The sequence below is a fragment of the Salmo salar genome, chromosome ssa11 (genome assembly GCF_905237065.1).
Source record: "Salmo salar chromosome ssa11, Ssal_v3.1, whole genome shotgun sequence".
Classification (NCBI taxonomy): domain Eukaryota; kingdom Metazoa; phylum Chordata; class Actinopteri; order Salmoniformes; family Salmonidae; genus Salmo; species Salmo salar.
Window position 1 is genome coordinate 107,858,057 of NC_059452.1, and position 17,838 is coordinate 107,875,894.

Here is a 17,838-nt window from a genome sequence, read left to right on the forward strand (position 1 = left end):
GAAAATGAGATGGAAACACTTTAGATTTAATCTAAAAGTGCTTTTTATCCACACCAAGCCAGTTTCAACAGCACAGGCCCTGAACGTCATGGCAACATGTGTAGAATAGCAGGAAATTAGCTGAGATTCTTTAAAGTCGGAAGAATCAAAATAAGAGAATATTTGTTTTGGGGAGCTCTATGCCTGGAAATGCCCTTGTCCAGAGCAAAGGATCCCAATTTCAAACTCTTAAATGTTACAAATAAAATTACAAAAATATAAAGGTGATAATGGATATTAACTGAAAGATTCTCATGTAGTTTCTTGCAATAGCACCAAGACTTTAAATAATATTTTTCAAAACTTTGTAGATTTGGTGAACTCTATTAAATCAGGAATGAACAGGGACAGCTATACCACAAGGACCCCCTTATTCATGGTCTGGAAAGTTCTCCATCTTTCACAGTGGTGTGTTTTCATGTATTTTTCCATCCGTGTTCATTAATTAATGAGGTTGAATAGTCGCTCTCTCACCGGATAAATGCCTCGCTTGTTCAGCTGAGTGAGTTCAGCTGTGGATGGTCCTGGCACTCTCACACAAAAAAAGGGAAGCCAGTTTGGATTTGGCTTCAGACCATCACCTCAGAAGCCAAACGTCATTATTGACTGAAGAAAAAAAAAAACTTGAATTGTTGTCCTCCGGTGGCTAGCTAGCTAAAAAAAAAAAATCATCCCTTTCCTAAATTAGCCATGGATGGAGATAGGGATTTGTACTTCGATTTTGATCCAATCATTAATTCATACATTGGTTGTGCCTCTGGCCTAAGAATGGAAGTTCAATATGTAGAAGGCTAACTAAACGTTAACTAGCTAGCCTGGCACATTGTTGCCCATTCAAGTTAGGCTAGCGAGCAAGCATTTTAGCCAGGTAGCCTAGGACAAATACAAAAAATTCAAAAGCTTGAACTGTATGACAGTGACTTGTCAACATGGCATTGGCTTTTCTCTACAAGAGTGAGCCAACTTTTTTTTTCTTACACACATAAATCAATACCATATTTATCTTATGTTGATTAAACTGACATCTAAAAGATGTCAGTCTAGACTAAGTGTAGGTAATTAGAAGTTGAAATGGTGCTGGAATAGTGGAAGCAGCTCCTGTTTTCATTTAACATTTTTTTTGTCATTTTAGCAGATCCTCTTATCCAGAGCGACTTACAGTAGTGAATGCATACATTTTGTTTTCTTTGCGACTTGCTCTTTTATGGTAGTCTGAAACATTACCTTGCTTGACTGTGCTGTAGGTCATGTAACTGTTTGAACTCCACAGGACAGCGGTTTCTCTCCGGTCCCGACCTTTAGGCACATACCTCCTAGTATCAAGGCATATGAACTGGCCACTATGTCACTCACAAGTTCAGATTTTAAGGCTGAAACGTTAACCATAATATTTGTATCAATAAAACAAATGGTGAACTAGCTTTGCGCCTTTTCAATTATACATTAATTTTATATATATTTTTTTTAAATGCACCTCGATTCACATCGGTTGAGAGCCCTCCACTCACTGGGTCAGAAAGATAAGAGCAACAAATTAAGTAAATCTCAAAATGCATCTTTATTCACAAAATGTTCATCTTTTTTAATAATTACAGACATGTTGTTACACACAGGACCATCCACACCAGAAATTAAAGTGCTGAATGAAAGTGGAAGGTATTGGTGTAGACTGAAGAAAAATCACTAGTTATTAATTTCACATGTGCAAACAACTCACTGAAGACAAATACAGAGCTGAAATGGTTCAATACAAAAGGACACAAAGGTGTGTTAAAGGATCTTAAAACAGCTTTCAGAAAATTAAGACCCAGGATTCTGCTCACACTCGGTTATGCAATGTTCCCGTCTTCGCATTGACCATTAAAAACGCTGCATTACTCTGCTCAAATCAGAAAATTACCTTTAAAAATGGTGCATAGCCAACAATGGATTGAATCCTGACCTCAATCTAAGTAATCAATTTATCAATGTAAACTGGTTGTCACTAGCTAAGCAACTAGGTTTATGTGGATGTGACAGGCAACAACTGAAGTCAATCTCATTCTGGGGAAAACTTCACACAAATACTGACTGTTGATTTCAAACATCAGCCACTGCTCTCCACCCAGTCATGCCCCCCCCCCGGACTCAGCCAGTCATGCCCCCCCGGACTCAGCCAGTCATGCCCCCCGGACTCAGCCAGTCATGCCCCCGGACTCAGCCAGTCATGCCCCCGGACTCAGCCAGTCATGCCGTGAATGCAGTAACACCATCAATGCAACCCTTTGGGAGACTTTTTAGTATGAACACTTCAGGACTCAACTCCTCAATGAAGAGGCTCAACATGACACAATGTTCTGTCTTTGTAAAAACAAACTTGAAACATCTACATTTTTTTTTTTTCTTCCCCCCCCATTATTTTTGACATTCACTAGCAGTAAATGTACTCTAACAACACAGATACTGATTGGACAGAACAAGGTTGAGGCCCAGAACCAAAAAGAACCAGGCCGTCAACCAGTGTTCCATGACGTTTCACTTAGATCCAGAGTCGCATTCAATGTCTTGAATAGTTGACGACAACATGGCCGACATTCAAACTACGTTAACCAAAACGCCCCTGCCCTAACACCCCTCCCCCAACTCCCTATCCCAGTTCAACACAGTGTTTTCCTAACAGCTGTATCTCCCCCAAACTCCAACTGGTCACACTTCTCCAGCTCATCATATCTGCCTGAACGTAGGAAACAGACGACTGTTGTCTTACAGGCATCTATACAGGGCTCTGACACGTGACCTTTATGTCTGAGGTACCAGAACCGCTGAAACACGCGGTCGTCCTGGACGAAGGTCCTGATCAGCCCGTCCCAGTCCGACGGGAACAGGGAGGAGACGCCGTAGGCTTCAGAAGCGCGGTAGAGGAGGGTCCATTTGGGGTTTGGGTCAGGGTGGAAGATAGGGTGTTGTGATGGGCTGGGGAACAGGGAGGAGACCCCTCCTCCTTCAGGCTGTCGGTTAGCCTCTGTAAGGTTTAAGATATACGTCTCGTGGTCCAGAACAAACCGAGAACTGCCCTTGTAGTTACCGTCGAGCAGGTAGACCCGGTAACCTGAAAACAACATTTAGAGAAGCTCTATGATTTGTTTTCCGTCTCTAGTACATGACCCTACACCAGTTTCAGATCTTGTCCTCTGACAGAGTAGAAGAGACCATCCATTCTGATTGGGAGGCAACAAATTCAAGTGTGGGGCAGGGGTGAAGTGTGTGTACCTGTGGAGGTGTGTGTGTGTGTGTACCTGGGTTGAGGTTGATATAGGTGGTGATGGAGGGAGCGATGAAGGCCACGCCCACAGCCCTAGTCATCGTCGCCTCGTCATAAAACATCTGGAACTCATCCATGTGAGTGTGGCCAAAGAACTGACCCGTGACTGTACCCTCATACCTGGACACAGACAGAAACACATTAAAACCACCCACAGCAGAACCAAATCTGATCCTGAACCACAGAAAGAACTAGTTCATAAACCTCTCTTCTCCCCCCCCCCTTCAGGAAAAGACTTCACTATTTTGTTGATGCCCTGAACTAGTTCACCGGGTTAATCTAGTCAAGGGCTAGCTGGTTAGTTGAAATCAGGTGTTAGCTCTGGAAAACATGGAAGAAGTCCCTTAGAAGATGTGTGAGAACTGAATGTAGTCTGGAGTCCACATGACTGTATAAAATAAATGAACTGACAGATTGGTACCAGTCTGGGATTATTTGGTACCAGTCTGGGATTATTTATAAAAATATAAAACACAACATGTAAAAGACCACTCTAAAATGTGCAGTTTTGTCACACAACAACGCCACAGATGTCTCAAGTATTGCAATTGGCATGCTGACTACAGGAATGTCCAACAGAGCTGTTGCCAGAATTTCTCTACCATAAACCACCTCAAGTCATTTTAGAGAATTTTGCAATACGTCCAACCGGCCTCACAACTACATCAGCCCAGGACCTCCACATCCAGCTTCTTCACCTGCAGGATGGTCTGAGACCAGCCACCTGGCCAGCTGATGAAACTGAGGAGTATTTCTGTCTGTAATAAAAGTCCTTTTGTGGGGAAAAAAAAACGAATTCTGATTGGCTCCCCAGTAGGTGGGGCTATGCCCTCCCAGGCCCACCCATGGTGGTGCCTCTGCATGCAGTGGCTACCAAGGATAGACTGTTACATGAACACAGGTAGACAGTGATGCCGACTGGTGAGGGTCCAAAAAGGTAATACTTTTTTTTTTGAAACACTGAAACATGCAAAACAAATCCCTGCTAGGGGGAAATACAGGGTTTAATTAATGAAACAAAGAATATAATATATATATATTCAGTCTCTGTGTCAAATAAAGTGGTTAATGTTAACCTAACTCACAGCTAAAAAAAGTGTAAAGAAAGCAATCCAATGTTATTTGTAGCCTAGTAGAGATTGACCGGCATGGCCGATTAATTAGGGCCGATTTCAAGTTCACAACAATCGGTAATCGGCATTTTTGGACGCCGATTACATTGCACTCCACGAGGAGACCGTGGCAGGCTGATCACCTGTTACGCGAGTGCTGCAAGGAGCCAAGGTAAGTTGCTAAGTTGCTATCTAGCATTAAACTTACCTTATAATTTTTTTTTATCTTAACATAATCACTAGTTAAACTAGTTAATATCATCAACCATGTGTAGTTAACTAGCTTGTCCTGCGTGGCAGTGCCTGTTCATTTATCATCGAATCACAGCCTACTTCAAACAGGTGATTTAACTTCTTATGGATGGTGGCAGTATTGAGTAGCTTGGATGACTGACGTGCCCAGAGTAAACTGCCTGCTACTCACGCCCAGAAACTAAGATATGCATATTATTCGTAGATTTGGATAGAAAACACTGAAGTTTCTAAAACTGTTTGAATGATGTCTGTGAGTTTAACAGAACTCATATGGCAGGCAAAAACCTGAGAAAAAAATCCTAACAGGAAGTGGTTTGTAGTTTAAGTGATTGCCTATCCAAACTACAGTGTCTGTGGGGTCATTTTGCACTTCCTAAGGCTTCCACTAGATGTCAACAGTCTTTAAAACCTTGTTTGAGGATTCTACAGTGAAGTGAGGATGAATAAGAGCTACTGGAGTCAGAACACTGCCAGCATGGCATGAGGCTCAGCCATGCGCGCTCACATGAGAGGTACCTCAGTTCCATTGCATTTCTGAAGACAAAGGATTTCTCCGGTTGAAACTTTATTGCGGATTTATGATAAAAAAAAACATCCTAAAGATTGATTCTATACATCGTTTGACATGTTTCTACGAACTGTAATGGAATGTTTTGAGTTTGTCTGACCTGCGCATCGTGAATTTGGATTTGTGAACTGAAGGCGCGAACAAAAAGGAGGTATCTGGACATAAATATGGACTTTATCGAACAAAAACATTTGTGGACCTGGGATTCCTGGGAGTGCATTCTGATGAAGATCATCAAAGGTAAGTGAATATTTATAATGCTATTTCTGACTTCTGTTGACTCCAACATGGTGGATATATTGTATGGCTTGTTTTTGTGTCTGAGCGCCGTACTCAGATTATTGCTTTTTCGGTAAAGCTTTTTTGAAATCTGACACAGCGGTTACATTAAGGAGAAGTTTATCTAAAGTTCCATGCATAACACTTGTATTTTCATCAACATTTATGATGAGTATTTCTGTAAATTAATGTGGCTCTCTGCAACAAAAAAAAAATCACCGGATGTTTTAGAGGCAAAACATTACTGAACATAACGCTTTCTCCCTCACCTCAAACTTTCCAAATGCAGGTTGTTTTTCGGTTACAGGTCATGAAGTACGCTTCATCCCGGTCTCCGTAGTCAAGACGGCTCACCTACCGTTAACCTCTCCGTTACCGTTCAGGGAGACGGGCTGCTGTAACCTTCTCACCCCGGTCTCCGTAGTCAAGACGGTTCACCTACCGTTACCGTTCCGTTACCTCTCCGTTAGCGTTCAGGGAGACGCGCTGCTGTAACTGACAAGTCTCTTCTCTCTTCATTCTGTTGTCATGTCAACGACCGGCTGAGCCTTGGATACAGCCGGGATTGGTCCAAACGCACATCACTCATTCACTGCCAGCCAATAGGGATCCAAAGCCCCCCCCCAGCCCCCTCCCCAAACATCAGGATCTACATGAAATCACTCAGATCACCTCTTTTGGATTCAAAATGGCGGATTTCACCAAAAGGTGAGTAGTTTGCAGCCCTGACTACCTCTTCCTACCGGTTGATGATGTGGTAATAGTTCCAGCTCCAGCTGCTCAAACAGAGACCAGGGGGGATGTGACCGATGATGTGGACCTGAGACAGATGGACAGGAGGGACAAGGACAGTGAGACAGATACAATGGTTATATTACACCCAGCAAAGCAAATTACCCCCCCCCCCCAAAAAAAAATCGATACTTTAAAAATTCATATAACAACTCACAAATTCAGCACAACCCCCCTCTGTCATTTTCTTCAGCATACCCTCTACTAAAACATCCGCAGACTTCCACCTTTAACATTAGCCAGAAGTTCTCTCCTCCTCCTCCTCACCCTCTCTCCCTTCTCCTCACTGGCATGCAGTATATTGACCAGACAGTGGAGCAGGTTATCACTCTCTCCTCACCCTCTCTCCCTTCTCCTCACTGGCCTGTAGTATGTGGATCTGGTTCTCTCCTCACCCTCTCTCCCTTCTCCTCACTGGCCTGTAGTATGTGGATCTGGTTCTCTCCTCACTGGCCTGTAGTATGTGGAGCTGGTTCTCTCCTCACCCTCTCTCCCTTCTCCTCACTGGCCTGTAGTATGTGGATCTGGTTCTCTCCTCACCCTCTCTCCCTTCTCCTCACTGGCCTGTAGTATGTGGATCTGGTTCTCTCCTCACCCGCTCTCACTTCTCCTCACTGGCCTGTAGTATGTGGATCTGGTTCTCTCCTCACCCTCTCTCCCTTCTCCTCACTGGCCTGTAGTATGTGGATCTGGTTCTCTCCTCACTGGCCTGTAGTATGTGGAGCTGGTTCTCTCCTCACCCTCTCTCCCTTCTCCTCACTGGCCTGTAGTATGTGGATCTTCCTCCCTTCTCCTCACTGGCCTGTAGTATGTGGATCTGGTTCTCTCCTTTCTCCTCACTGGCCTGTAGTATGTGGATCTGGTTCTCTCCTCACCCTCTCTCCCTTCTCCTCACTGGCCTGTAGTATGTGGATCTGGTTCTCTATATAAATCACTCTCTCCTCACCCTCTCTCCCTTCTCCTCACTGGCCTGTAGTATGTGGATCTGGTTCTCTCCTCACCCTCTCTCCCTTCTCCTCACTGGCCTGTAGTATGTGGATCTGGTTCTCTCCTCACCCTCTCTCCCTTCTCACTGGCCTGTAGTATGTGGATCTGGTTCTCTCCTCACCCTCTCTCCCTTCTCCTCACTGGCCTGTAGTATGTGGATCTGGTTCTCTCCTCACCCTCTCTCCCTTCTCCTCACTGGCCTGTAGTATGTGGATCAGCCACTGGAGCTGGTTAGCAGGGTCAGTAGAGTTGACCATCAGCCAATAGTTTTCCTTGGCACAGAAGTTCATGTTCAGAGACGCCACTCGAAGACCTGGCTGGACCTCGACTGTGTAGAACCCACCATGCCTGGAGAGAAAGAGAGGGGGGAGAGAAAGAGAGAAAGAGAGGGGGGAGAGAAAGAGAGGGGGGTGTCAGAGAGGGTTGGTGAGAGAGAGGGGTGTGAAAGAGGGAAATTCATTTTTAGAATAAGGCTGTAACAATACAAAATGTGGAAAGGAAGTGGTCTGAACACTGTGTTCAGCTGAACCAGGGATCGTGAGATGTGAGTCATTTTAGCAGACGCTCTTATCCAGAGCGACTTACAGTAGTGAATGCATACATTTCATAAAAAATGTTTCTCCGTACTGGGCCCCCGTGGGAATCGAACCCACAACCCTGGCGTTGCAAACACCATGCTCTACCAACTGAGCCACACGGGACCGAAATCTCGTGCCCAAATGCTTGTGGAATCTCGTGCCCAAATGCAGTCGTTGACGTAGCACACAACCATTGGTTGACCCATGCAACGTCTGAGCAGGGGACTACAACCACTGCCTCAGCAGAACTACCTCACCACTACAGATGACTATCTGTATCGTAGCAACCAGTGTCCCGTCCCCAATCTGGGATCAGTTTTCCACTAGGTACAAATCTGGGATCAGCTTTACTAGCGGAAATGCTAAACTGACCAAAGATCAGCATCTATGGACGGGGGGGGGGAAACTTACTACCGTACTCTATCCAACCCTGCAGGATCATTAGTTCTAAATATTTTTGGTGAACTAGAAGATTCTCCCGTTAAATCATGATCATACCTAAGGGTCTTCAGGGCCTGTTCTGGTAACCACGGCGCCCACTCCTCGGCCATGGTGTCGTAGAGCCAGCGTGACGACCGGTTGCCGCGGACGAACGGCGGGGGGAAACTGTTGACCGGGGTGCTCTCATGGTTACCGATCGCCGGGTACACCTTCAAGTTACCTAGGTGACTACGGAGATGAAATAAGGTGGTCAGTTACCATTCAACCTGAGTGAGAGAGAGGTGGAGAAGAGAAAGAGTGAGGTGGAGAAGAGAGTGAGTGAGGTGGAGAAGAGAGTGTGAGAGAGAGTGAGAGAGAGTGAGAGAGAGTGAGAGAGTGTGAGAGAGAGTGAGAGAGTGTGAGAGAGAGTGAGAGAGTGTGAGAGAGTGTGAGAGAGTGTGTACCTGTGTATCAGTCTGGTGATAACAGTGAGTTCAGACAGTTGTTGCTTCCTGGTTTGAGACCAGATGTTATGAGCAGGTATATCTCCTGTCCAGTAGACCCAGTCCCATGGTCCGGTTCTTGCTGCGTTCTCCAGCATGTTCTTCACGGTTCTCAGGGGCAAGTCGCATTTACTGTAGGAGCCCCAGAACCCAGCCGCTCTCTGACGCCAGCTGGGAGATCCAGACTCATTACGACAACACAACGGGTCTTTACAATCAGCAGAGCTGCCCACTGCATACTCCTGTTTACAAATCACACCAGGACAGACATTAGTGTTGTATTTTATGTTGTGAAAGCAGTAGCTACTCTTCCTGGGGTCCACACGAAACATGACATATTACAGAACAGGAATAATGAGATCGCCACAATGAATGAAGCTGGTTTTTTTGCGTTAGTTGGAGGTGAAGCTAAATTTACAGGTGGTCTAAAGGCATCTCCCCCCCCCCCCCCAAACACAATGCTTTTAGATGCATTTTCAGGACCAGTTTATTATTAAAATGTATTTGGACGAGCAGGTGTCCTGGCTGGACCTCTACTGTGTAGAACCCACCATGCCTGGAGAGAAAAATCACCCATTCTGATTATGGATTATCAGAATGAGTGTTAACCCCTTCATTGAGAATATCAGTGAGTTCACTGGCTTTGGGTGCTGACAGAGTGTGGAATCATCAGCAGTCAGTCATCCTAGCTTCTTGTAAGACCAGCGGCAAATCATTAGTAACAAAATAAAAAGAGTATATACACTTGGGTGGAAATAGCCACGGAATGTTTTTTTTAAATACCATTGAAACTACTGAAGTAAATACCTGCAGTCAACTTGTGCAATACCTTAAGAAATACCTTAGGAAATAAAGACTGTTCATTTCACTGGTCGCATTATGAGGCTTCCTGTTCTGTTCCGCAGACCAGTTGAGCCAGTAATTATAAAAAATGTTTAACCTTTATTTAACTAGGCAAGTCAGGTAGACTATATAATCACAGCGGTAATAGATCTGTTGTTTTAGTTGTGATGCTCAGTTGAGTGAGCATACATTTAAATAGTTGTGGAGCGGTGGGTAACGATGCTTCGTGGGGAGGCAGTTGTTGATGTGTGCAGAGGGTTCGAGCCCAGGTAGGGGCGAGGAGAGGGACGGAAGCTAATACTGTTACACCTGCTACATTACTGCAGACACGGTCAACTGAGCCAGCCGACTGACCTGCGGAAGCCTACAGCGGACTTGATTTGTTCTCCGGGCCCGCCGAAAGAGTTTGTACCTTCAGACACATGAAATGGTTCAAAATGGAAACCAGTTGGCCTACTACCCGGCGCGCAGGGCAGCCGAATCGGGTGCATCTACCCGCAAACAACACGAGATGAAAAAAAAAGTAGGAACAAGGATTTAGTTTTATTTGTTTGGAGATAGACTAGGAAAGACTAGGAATGACTAGGAATGCCTTGGAGATCGACCGGTTGGTGACCACTGCTCTAGACAAAGTTGTGTAGTGAACCTCGTGGGCGGATATTTCGGAGGAGCTGCGCTGAAGTCTCAGGCTACTGCGCTCAGGTGAGCAGTTTCTAATCCATACCCCTACTTTTTTTTTTAAAGGTATCTGTGACCAACAGATGAATATCTGTATTCCTAGGTCAGGTGAAATCCTTAGATTTGGGCCTAATTTATTTCAATTGACTGATTTCCTTACATGAATATGAACTCATTTAAAATCTTTGAAAATTGTTCCGTTTATATTATTGTCCAGGATACATAACCGAGCAGAAATTACAATAAGCATTTTAGATCTGCGTTTACAAAACACAGCAAGATATTTCTTACGCGTTTTCCCCCTCCCCCTGCACGACTCCCAAGTTTAACTTGCTAAGTTAGTTAACTAAGTGGCTGAATATAAGGTGACGGGGCATCTCTCTCTCTCAGCAGGCAGCCCGTAGCCATAGTGACTCCAAACAGTGTGTACACATGCTGCTCCAGAGCCAGTACTGTTCTTCCTTTAGACAAGCATGTGTAAAAAAAAAAATGGTTCATTTGCACAATTTCACGTTCGCTTGTGAAATGTCTAAAATTACATTCGATAGCACCTACACACAATATCATAACTTTATGAGCTGGATTGCCCGTCTTTGCAATTAGTTTATTTTTGTTTGTACTCGTTAGCATATTTAGCTAACAGCCTTGTGCTAATTTTTTTAGTATTCTGCTAACATGACACCCCCATGGGCTTTTGGGAAATTTTTTTTGCGCCCCCTTGTGGACTAAACAGGTAACTAACTGTAAATCCTAGGATGAGAGATGATCATCTCAATACCACTCAACCGTAGTTCATCGTTGACATTTTTCACGAAGTTGATCAACGTTTAGTTAAAGTTATTGAAATGATTGGCAAGGTTGAAAGTTTATTAAAAATGATCAACTTCAATGAACGACAGATTAATTAATCTTTCTGCCCATGATATCATTTAAGGTATCCCCTCCCCCACTGGGTTTTATGTCATTCATCTTGGTAAAATAATTTCTTAATTTTTTGGGGGGGTGAGTTTAGTCACAATATCTCAACGTATAGTATGTCAACCAATCAGCTGAGCAGCCCGACTTGTTTGCCACCTCTTTTTGCGTAATTTCTTTGAACCGTAACAGTTTTGAATTCATCGTGAATCAAGAGGGCTCGTACAGTTCACTTCTAAACCAGTATGTGGCATGCTAGTCAACAACAGACATGAATCCTTTTACAAATGCTTCCAGTGGTGAATCTGGATTCTACTCATTATACACACTTGTTTTTTTCCCCCTTCATGTTAAAACAGAGTCCTGAGAAAACATTTTGTATGATCTCTTATGAATTACTTTAGGCTCAAACATTTGCTTTTTTTTTTTTTTTATTGCCACAATTATGGTCACTACAGCCAATGGGAACTGATAATACTTAGTGTAACCGATGTGAAATGGCTAGCTAGTTAGCGTTGAGTGTAACCGATGTGAAATGGCTAGCTAGTTAGCGGTGAGTGTAACCGATGTGAAATGGCTAGCTAGTTAGCGGTGAGTGTAACCGATGTGAAATGGCTAGCTAGTTAGCGGTGAGTGTAACCGATGTGAAATGGCTAGCTAGTTAGCGTAAAATCTTTGCGGTGAGTGTAACCGATGTGAAATGGCTAGCTAGTTAGCGGTGAGTGTAACCGATGTGAAATGGCTAGCTAGTTAGCGGTGAGTGTAACCGATGTGAAATGGCTAGCTAGTTAGCGGTGAGTGTAACCGATGTGAAATGGCTAGCTAGTTAGCGGTGAGTGTAACCGATGTGACATGACTAGCTAGTTAGCGGTGGTGCGCGCTAATAGCGTTTCAAATCGGGTGACGTCCCTCGCTCTGAGACGTGAAGTAGTTGTTGTTCCCCTTTGCTCTGCAAGGGCCACAGCTTTTGTGGAGCGATGGGTAACGATGCTTCGTGGGGTGTCAGTTGTTGATGTGCGCAGAGGGTCCCTGGTTCAAGCCCAGGTTGAGGAGAGGGACGGAAGCTATACTGTTACATTTGGAACAAAGCTCTGGCGCATTAGTGAAGATATAATCAATACAAGTGATGTCCAGTGCCCAACATCATTGGTACACACTTGAGTTGGTTGAGTGATAACCTGGGTCATATTGCAAGCATTAGTCACAGAAGTTTCCTCTTCATTAGGACAACTAGTTTACTAACAGGTCAATGTTCAGGTCACCCAGAAAAAAAAAAAAACTCTTATCATACACTATCAAGCATTGCAAACATTCTCCAAATACTGACTTAACATTTGGTGGCCTATAGCAGCACCCTAAAATAAAGAAAAGCTTTATATGAGGCAGGTGAACTTGTAACCGTCTGGAAGAAAAATAAACGCACATCTATTAAGGCGAGGTGCTGGCTAGCGGAGTAGAAAACTAGAAAATAAGGGAGAGCCGCACACTCTACTTGTAACCGTAACACTTAACATAAGTTTCACAGAAATTTGGCTCTGATCATATAGGAGCATCCCGTCGTCCCCCCCAACGGGCATTCCTGTCTTTTCTGCACATGTTATATAGCTACTACTTTATCAAAGGACTGACGCGAGGGAGACGCGAGGAGAGACGCCGAGGCGAGGAGACGCCGAGGCGAGGAGACGCCCACTACTCCAGAGCAACACCCGACAGAGAACTGGTCAACATATTAATGAATTAGACGAGCGAGATCAGGACTACAACCACAGTGAAACGTCTTTCCCTCCCGAGGAGAGGTCTGAAAAACTGCCCTACCACATTTGACTAACCTGATCCCAGTGTATGTCTGTGAGGAAGAGGACTCTGCTCTGTGGTGCTCCAGGCTTGGGGGGTGTGGGCGGGGTGACTGGGGGTTTGGGGATCCGGGGTAGGGTGACGTTCCAGGGTGCATAGATATCGAAGCGTCCGCATGACCTCCCAACCAGCAGCGCACAGGCCTCCGACGGCCACAACAGAGACTGCTGCAAGGCCCTGAAAAACAGGAAGGAAGGACATGTACCCATCTCCATGGAAACAAAGGCATGTGGTCCAGGCGCAGCGAGCACGTCACCCCTTTGAAGAGATGCAGAGGACAGCATCTCTTCACTCTCCCACCATGCACTGCAGCAGACTTATGATAGCACATCAGGAAACACGATTTATTCATGAAAAGAGGACGACGTCAGGACCAATCCCAAGCCTACCTGATGAAGTCATCTCTGAACAGCTCCGTGATTTGACGACAGACCCGCTCTTCAGCCAGGTGGAGACGGATACAGGCCTCACCCACGGCCCGCGCAACACGCTCCTCGTTAACATCACTCTACATGGGACAGGAAGTAGTGAGGGGAGGAGAGAGGTTACACAGACTAGTACAGACTTCTCCCACAGCCCGCTCATCACTGTACATGGGAGAGGAGAGAGGTTAGACTAATACAGGCCTGTCCCACAGCCCGCTCATCACTGTACATGGGAGAGGAGAGAGGTTAGACTAATACAGGCCTGTCCCACAGCCCGCTCATCACTGTACATGGGAGAGGAGAGAGGTTAGACTAATACAGGCCTGTCCCACAGCCCGCACTCATCACTGTACATGGGAGAGGAGAGAGGTTAGACTAATACAGGCCTGTCCCACAACCTGCTCATCTCATCACTGTACATGGGAGAGGAGAGAGGTTAGACTAATACAGGCCTGTCCCACAGCCTGCGCTCATCACTTTACATGGGAGAGGAGAGAACCACCAATTTCCTCAGATACGAGATATAGAAGTCCAGGCGTCTAAACAGACCAGACCCAGCTGCCATCTCTTTGGCGGTCTAAGCAGACCGGAAATGTTACCCTATCACAACCCTTCTTGGTTGTTATGGGGATGAAGCATGACATTGAGATATGACTATCTGCAGTATCAACCAAAAGCACAGTGTTCGCCTCAGATGACGTTCACTCGTCACCAGGCCTAACCACAGAGCCGTCTTCAAGCCAGGCCTCTAATCTGTGTTACTTTCAGTTTGTCTTCAGACAAGAGAACGCCTTATACCCTCGTTTAAAAAATAAATAATTAAATAATAATAAGTGTGACTTTGGTTGCTCTGCATTTCAGCTACATTTACATTTTAGTCGTTTAGCAGACTGGTCCTCCGTGGGAATCGAACCCACAACCCTGGCGTTGCAAGCCCCATGCTCTACCCACTGAGCTACAGTGGGACAGCTATCTTAGCTGACAGACAGATGAATAGGCCTGGAGTGCTTGCTACTAGAATGAAGTATCATGGAACTTCCATGTCCCAAATGCCCCCCCCCCCCGATTCCCTATGGGCCATAAGGCCCTGGTCTAAAGTAGTGCACTATATAGGGAATAGGGTGCCATAGGGCTCTGGTCTAAAGTAGTGCACTACATAGGGAATAGGGTGCCATAGGGCTCTGGTATAAAAAAAAAAATGTTAGGATTTGTTAAATTTGTTAGTTACTGTCTTTTAGCTTGGTAGGCCAATTATTGCTTGCCCATTGGCATTGCTACTTTGATAAAGCTCTGCCAACTCAAGGTCACATAGATAAACCGTCTGGTTCACAGAACCGGGTCAAGGCTAGGTGCTGCACTAAGTCACATGATCGGCTGCACTAAGTCACATGATCGGCCGTAATTGCCAAGACCCTTGTGACTTCTGGAATGTGATGCCTTCATAAAACCATGACTCAGTTTTGAGACAACTTCCCTGGCACCCTGCTTTGTTTGAACTCCCTGAGAAGGTCAGTTGTGCAGATGGTTTTCCTTCCCTTTTTGATCAGGGACCACCTGCAGGAGGGTGAAGTTGATGATCAGGTAGAACAGAAAAACAGCACTGGTCTGGAACTCACAGGGAAAGTGTTGAATTCCCCCCCAATCCTACAGGTTTCAGACAATTGTTTTGTACTTCCCCACGTGTTAATACCGACAAGCTGTCCTTCTCCCTGCCCTGCGTGTGTCAGTACCGACAAGCTGTCCTTCTCCCTGCCCTACGTGTGTCAGTACCGACAAGCTGTCCTTCCCCCTGCCCTGCGTGTGTCAGTACCGACAAGCTGTCCTTCTCCCTGCCCTGCGTGTGTCAGTACCGACAAGCTGTCCTTCCCCCCTGCCCTGCGTGTGTCAATACCGACAAGCTGTCCTTCTCCCTGCCCTGCGTGTGTCAGTACCGACAAGCTGTCCTTCCCCCCTGCCCTGCGTGTGTCAGTACCGACAAGCTGTCCTTCTCCCTGCCCTGCGCGTGTCAGTACCGACAAGCTGTCCTTCTCCCTGCCCTGCGTGTGTCAGTACCGACAAGCTGTCCTTCTCCCTGCCCTGCGTGTGTCAGTACCGACAAGCTGTCCTTCTCCCTGCCCTGCGTGTGTCAGTACCGACAAGCTGTCCTTCCCCCTGCCCTGCGTGTGTCAGTACCGACAAGCTGTCCTTCCCCCTGCCCTGCGTGTGTCAGTACCGACAAGCTGTCCTTCTCCCTGCCCTGCGTGTGTCAGTACCGACAAGCTGTCCTTCTCCCTGCCCTGCGTGTGTCAGTACCGACAAGCTGTCCTTCTCCCTGCCCTGCGTGTGTCAGTACCGACAAGCTGTCCTTCTCCCTGCCCTGCGTGTGTCAGTACCGACAAGCTGTCCTTCTCCCTGCCCTGCGTGTGTCAGTACCGACAAGCTGTCCTTCTCCCTGCCCTACGTGTGTCAGTACCGACAAGCTGTCCTTCTCCCTGCCCTACATGCACCCATCGCTCCAGGCGTTTACAGTGTACTAATCGTGTTAGTGCAGGTTGTTAGTTCAAGAGCCCTCCGGTTGCCCTGAGAGAATAGGGTGCAAGGGCCCATAGGGCTCTGGTCTAAAGTAGTGCACTATGTAGGGAATAGGGTGCCATAGGACTCTTGTCTAAAGTAGTGCACTATATAGGGAATAGGGTGCCATAGGGCTCTGGTCTAAAGTAGTGCACTATATATAGGGAATAGGGTACCAGGTCCCATTAGACTCCGTATGTCAAAAATACTGCCCTATATATAGTGAATAGGGTCCCATCTTACCAGCAGAGCGATATCCAGTATGGTGAAGAGGACTTTGCACACCGGACAGGTCAGGTTCCGCCAGTTGAACCCGACCCGGAGACGCCCGACCTCTTCCAGAAACGTTATGCCCGGTTTCCCCTCGTCCTGAACGGGGAACGAGGTCCCCAACGGTACCGTGCCCAACAGCAGAACACAACACAGCAACCCCACGGCGCAGGGGATTGGTGCGAACCGCATTGTTCTGGTCAACAGCTCGCCGAAACGGATTCAAAAACAATGTTTCAGTACAATATTTGAAAAATAAGTAAACTACAAAAATAACGATCCAAATGACCTGTTTCTAAAACCTGTAGTTGCTTATTTATCTAGAACAGCGATCACACAATAACCAAGGTCGCAGCTGTTGTGTTGCGTCTGGTTGCGACACTGACGGAATAAAATAGAAACCAGGAAGCGCTGTGATGACAGCTTTCTTTCCTTCTTTAGAAAAGTCCACAGCGCAGCAACAAATATCAGCGATCTGTGACAAACTCGAGTGCTGTTGAACCGAGAGAGAGAGAGAGAGAGAGAAACCTTCGGTCTAACACCCCAAAACTGCTGAACAAGAAAGAAACGAAGGAATGAACGATAACTGCCTTGACTTTATGAGGCAGTACCGGGATCAGCTGACTGATCACGTGACAGAACCGGTTTACACTGTCATATATATATATATTTATGTATTTATTTAACCTTTATTTAACCAGGTAGGCAAGTTGAGAACAAGTTCTCATTTACAATTGCGACCTGGCCAAGATGAAGCAAAGCAGTTCGACACATACAACAACACAGAGTTACACATAAACAAACGTACAGTCAATAATACAGTAGAATATATAGAATATATATAGAATATAGAATATATAGAATATAGAATATATATATATATATATGGGTTCTCTGGTTCAGATTGGAGCCATTCAATTGGTTAATTACTACTGATCAGTCATTGAATAGTTATGTTCATCGTTGGATTTTTAACGTCAACATTACATACCTTAAATATAAAAAAAGATTAAAACACAATAAAGCCTGAAGTCTTCTTTCCTTTATGGTCCTGGTGTGATATGTTATGATATGTGTGACATGGGAATGGTTAGTAAAGTCTACTTTTCCATCAATAAGAAAACTATTACATTGTTTTCTTCTTCTTCTAACCTGATCAATTTAGCATTTCCAATACGCAGCGTGTACTTTTTCATCTAATCTCCTCGTCAGAAACACAGACATTGAGGGTCACAGGCTACAGATAAGCATGATTCCAAAAAACGCCATTTTGTTCTTTTACTTTTGTTTGTCTTGGGTTGTGTTCCAAATTGAACCCTATTCTGTATATATAGTGCACTAGGGAATAGGGTGCCCTTTGGGATGTATATCCAGTCAACCACCTGCCAAAGACTGAAGACTGATATTTTAAAAATTCATTTTATTTCACTTTTATTTAACCAGGTAGGCCAGTTGAGAACAAGTCCTTT

General features: G+C 45.4%; 1 protein-coding gene across 1 annotated transcript; it reads right to left on the minus strand.

Moving 5' to 3' along the window:
* Positions 1-2,424: 2,424 nt before the first annotated feature.
* Positions 2,425-16,928, minus strand: smpd1 (sphingomyelin phosphodiesterase 1). The gene is made up of 9 exons (XM_014129868.2): positions 16,343-16,928; positions 13,514-13,632; positions 13,100-13,301; positions 8,796-9,076; positions 8,410-8,580; positions 7,510-7,681; positions 6,298-6,374; positions 3,315-3,460; positions 2,425-3,127 (listed from the first exon to the last, which is right to left on the minus strand). The coding sequence occupies exons 1-9, from the start codon at positions 16,559-16,561 to the stop codon at positions 2,676-2,678; spliced, it is 1,839 nt and encodes a 612-aa protein (XP_013985343.2). The 5' UTR covers positions 16,562-16,928; the 3' UTR covers positions 2,425-2,675.
* Between the last annotated feature and the right edge of the window lie 910 nt (positions 16,929-17,838).

Excerpts from the sequence above, each read along its gene's own strand:
- smpd1 (XM_014129868.2), bottom strand. The coding sequence starts at position 16,561 with ATGCGGTTCGCACCAATCCCCTGCGCCGTGGGGTTGCTGTGTTGTGTT. Across the intron at positions 7,682-8,409 it reads CAGGCCCTGAAGACCCTTAG|GCATGGTGGGTTCTACACAG; the intron begins GTATGATCATGA and ends CTTTCTCTCCAG. Across the intron at positions 3,461-6,297 it reads TATTACCACATCATCAACCG|GTATGAGGGTACAGTCACGG; the intron begins GTAGGAAGAGGT and ends GTCTGTGTCCAG.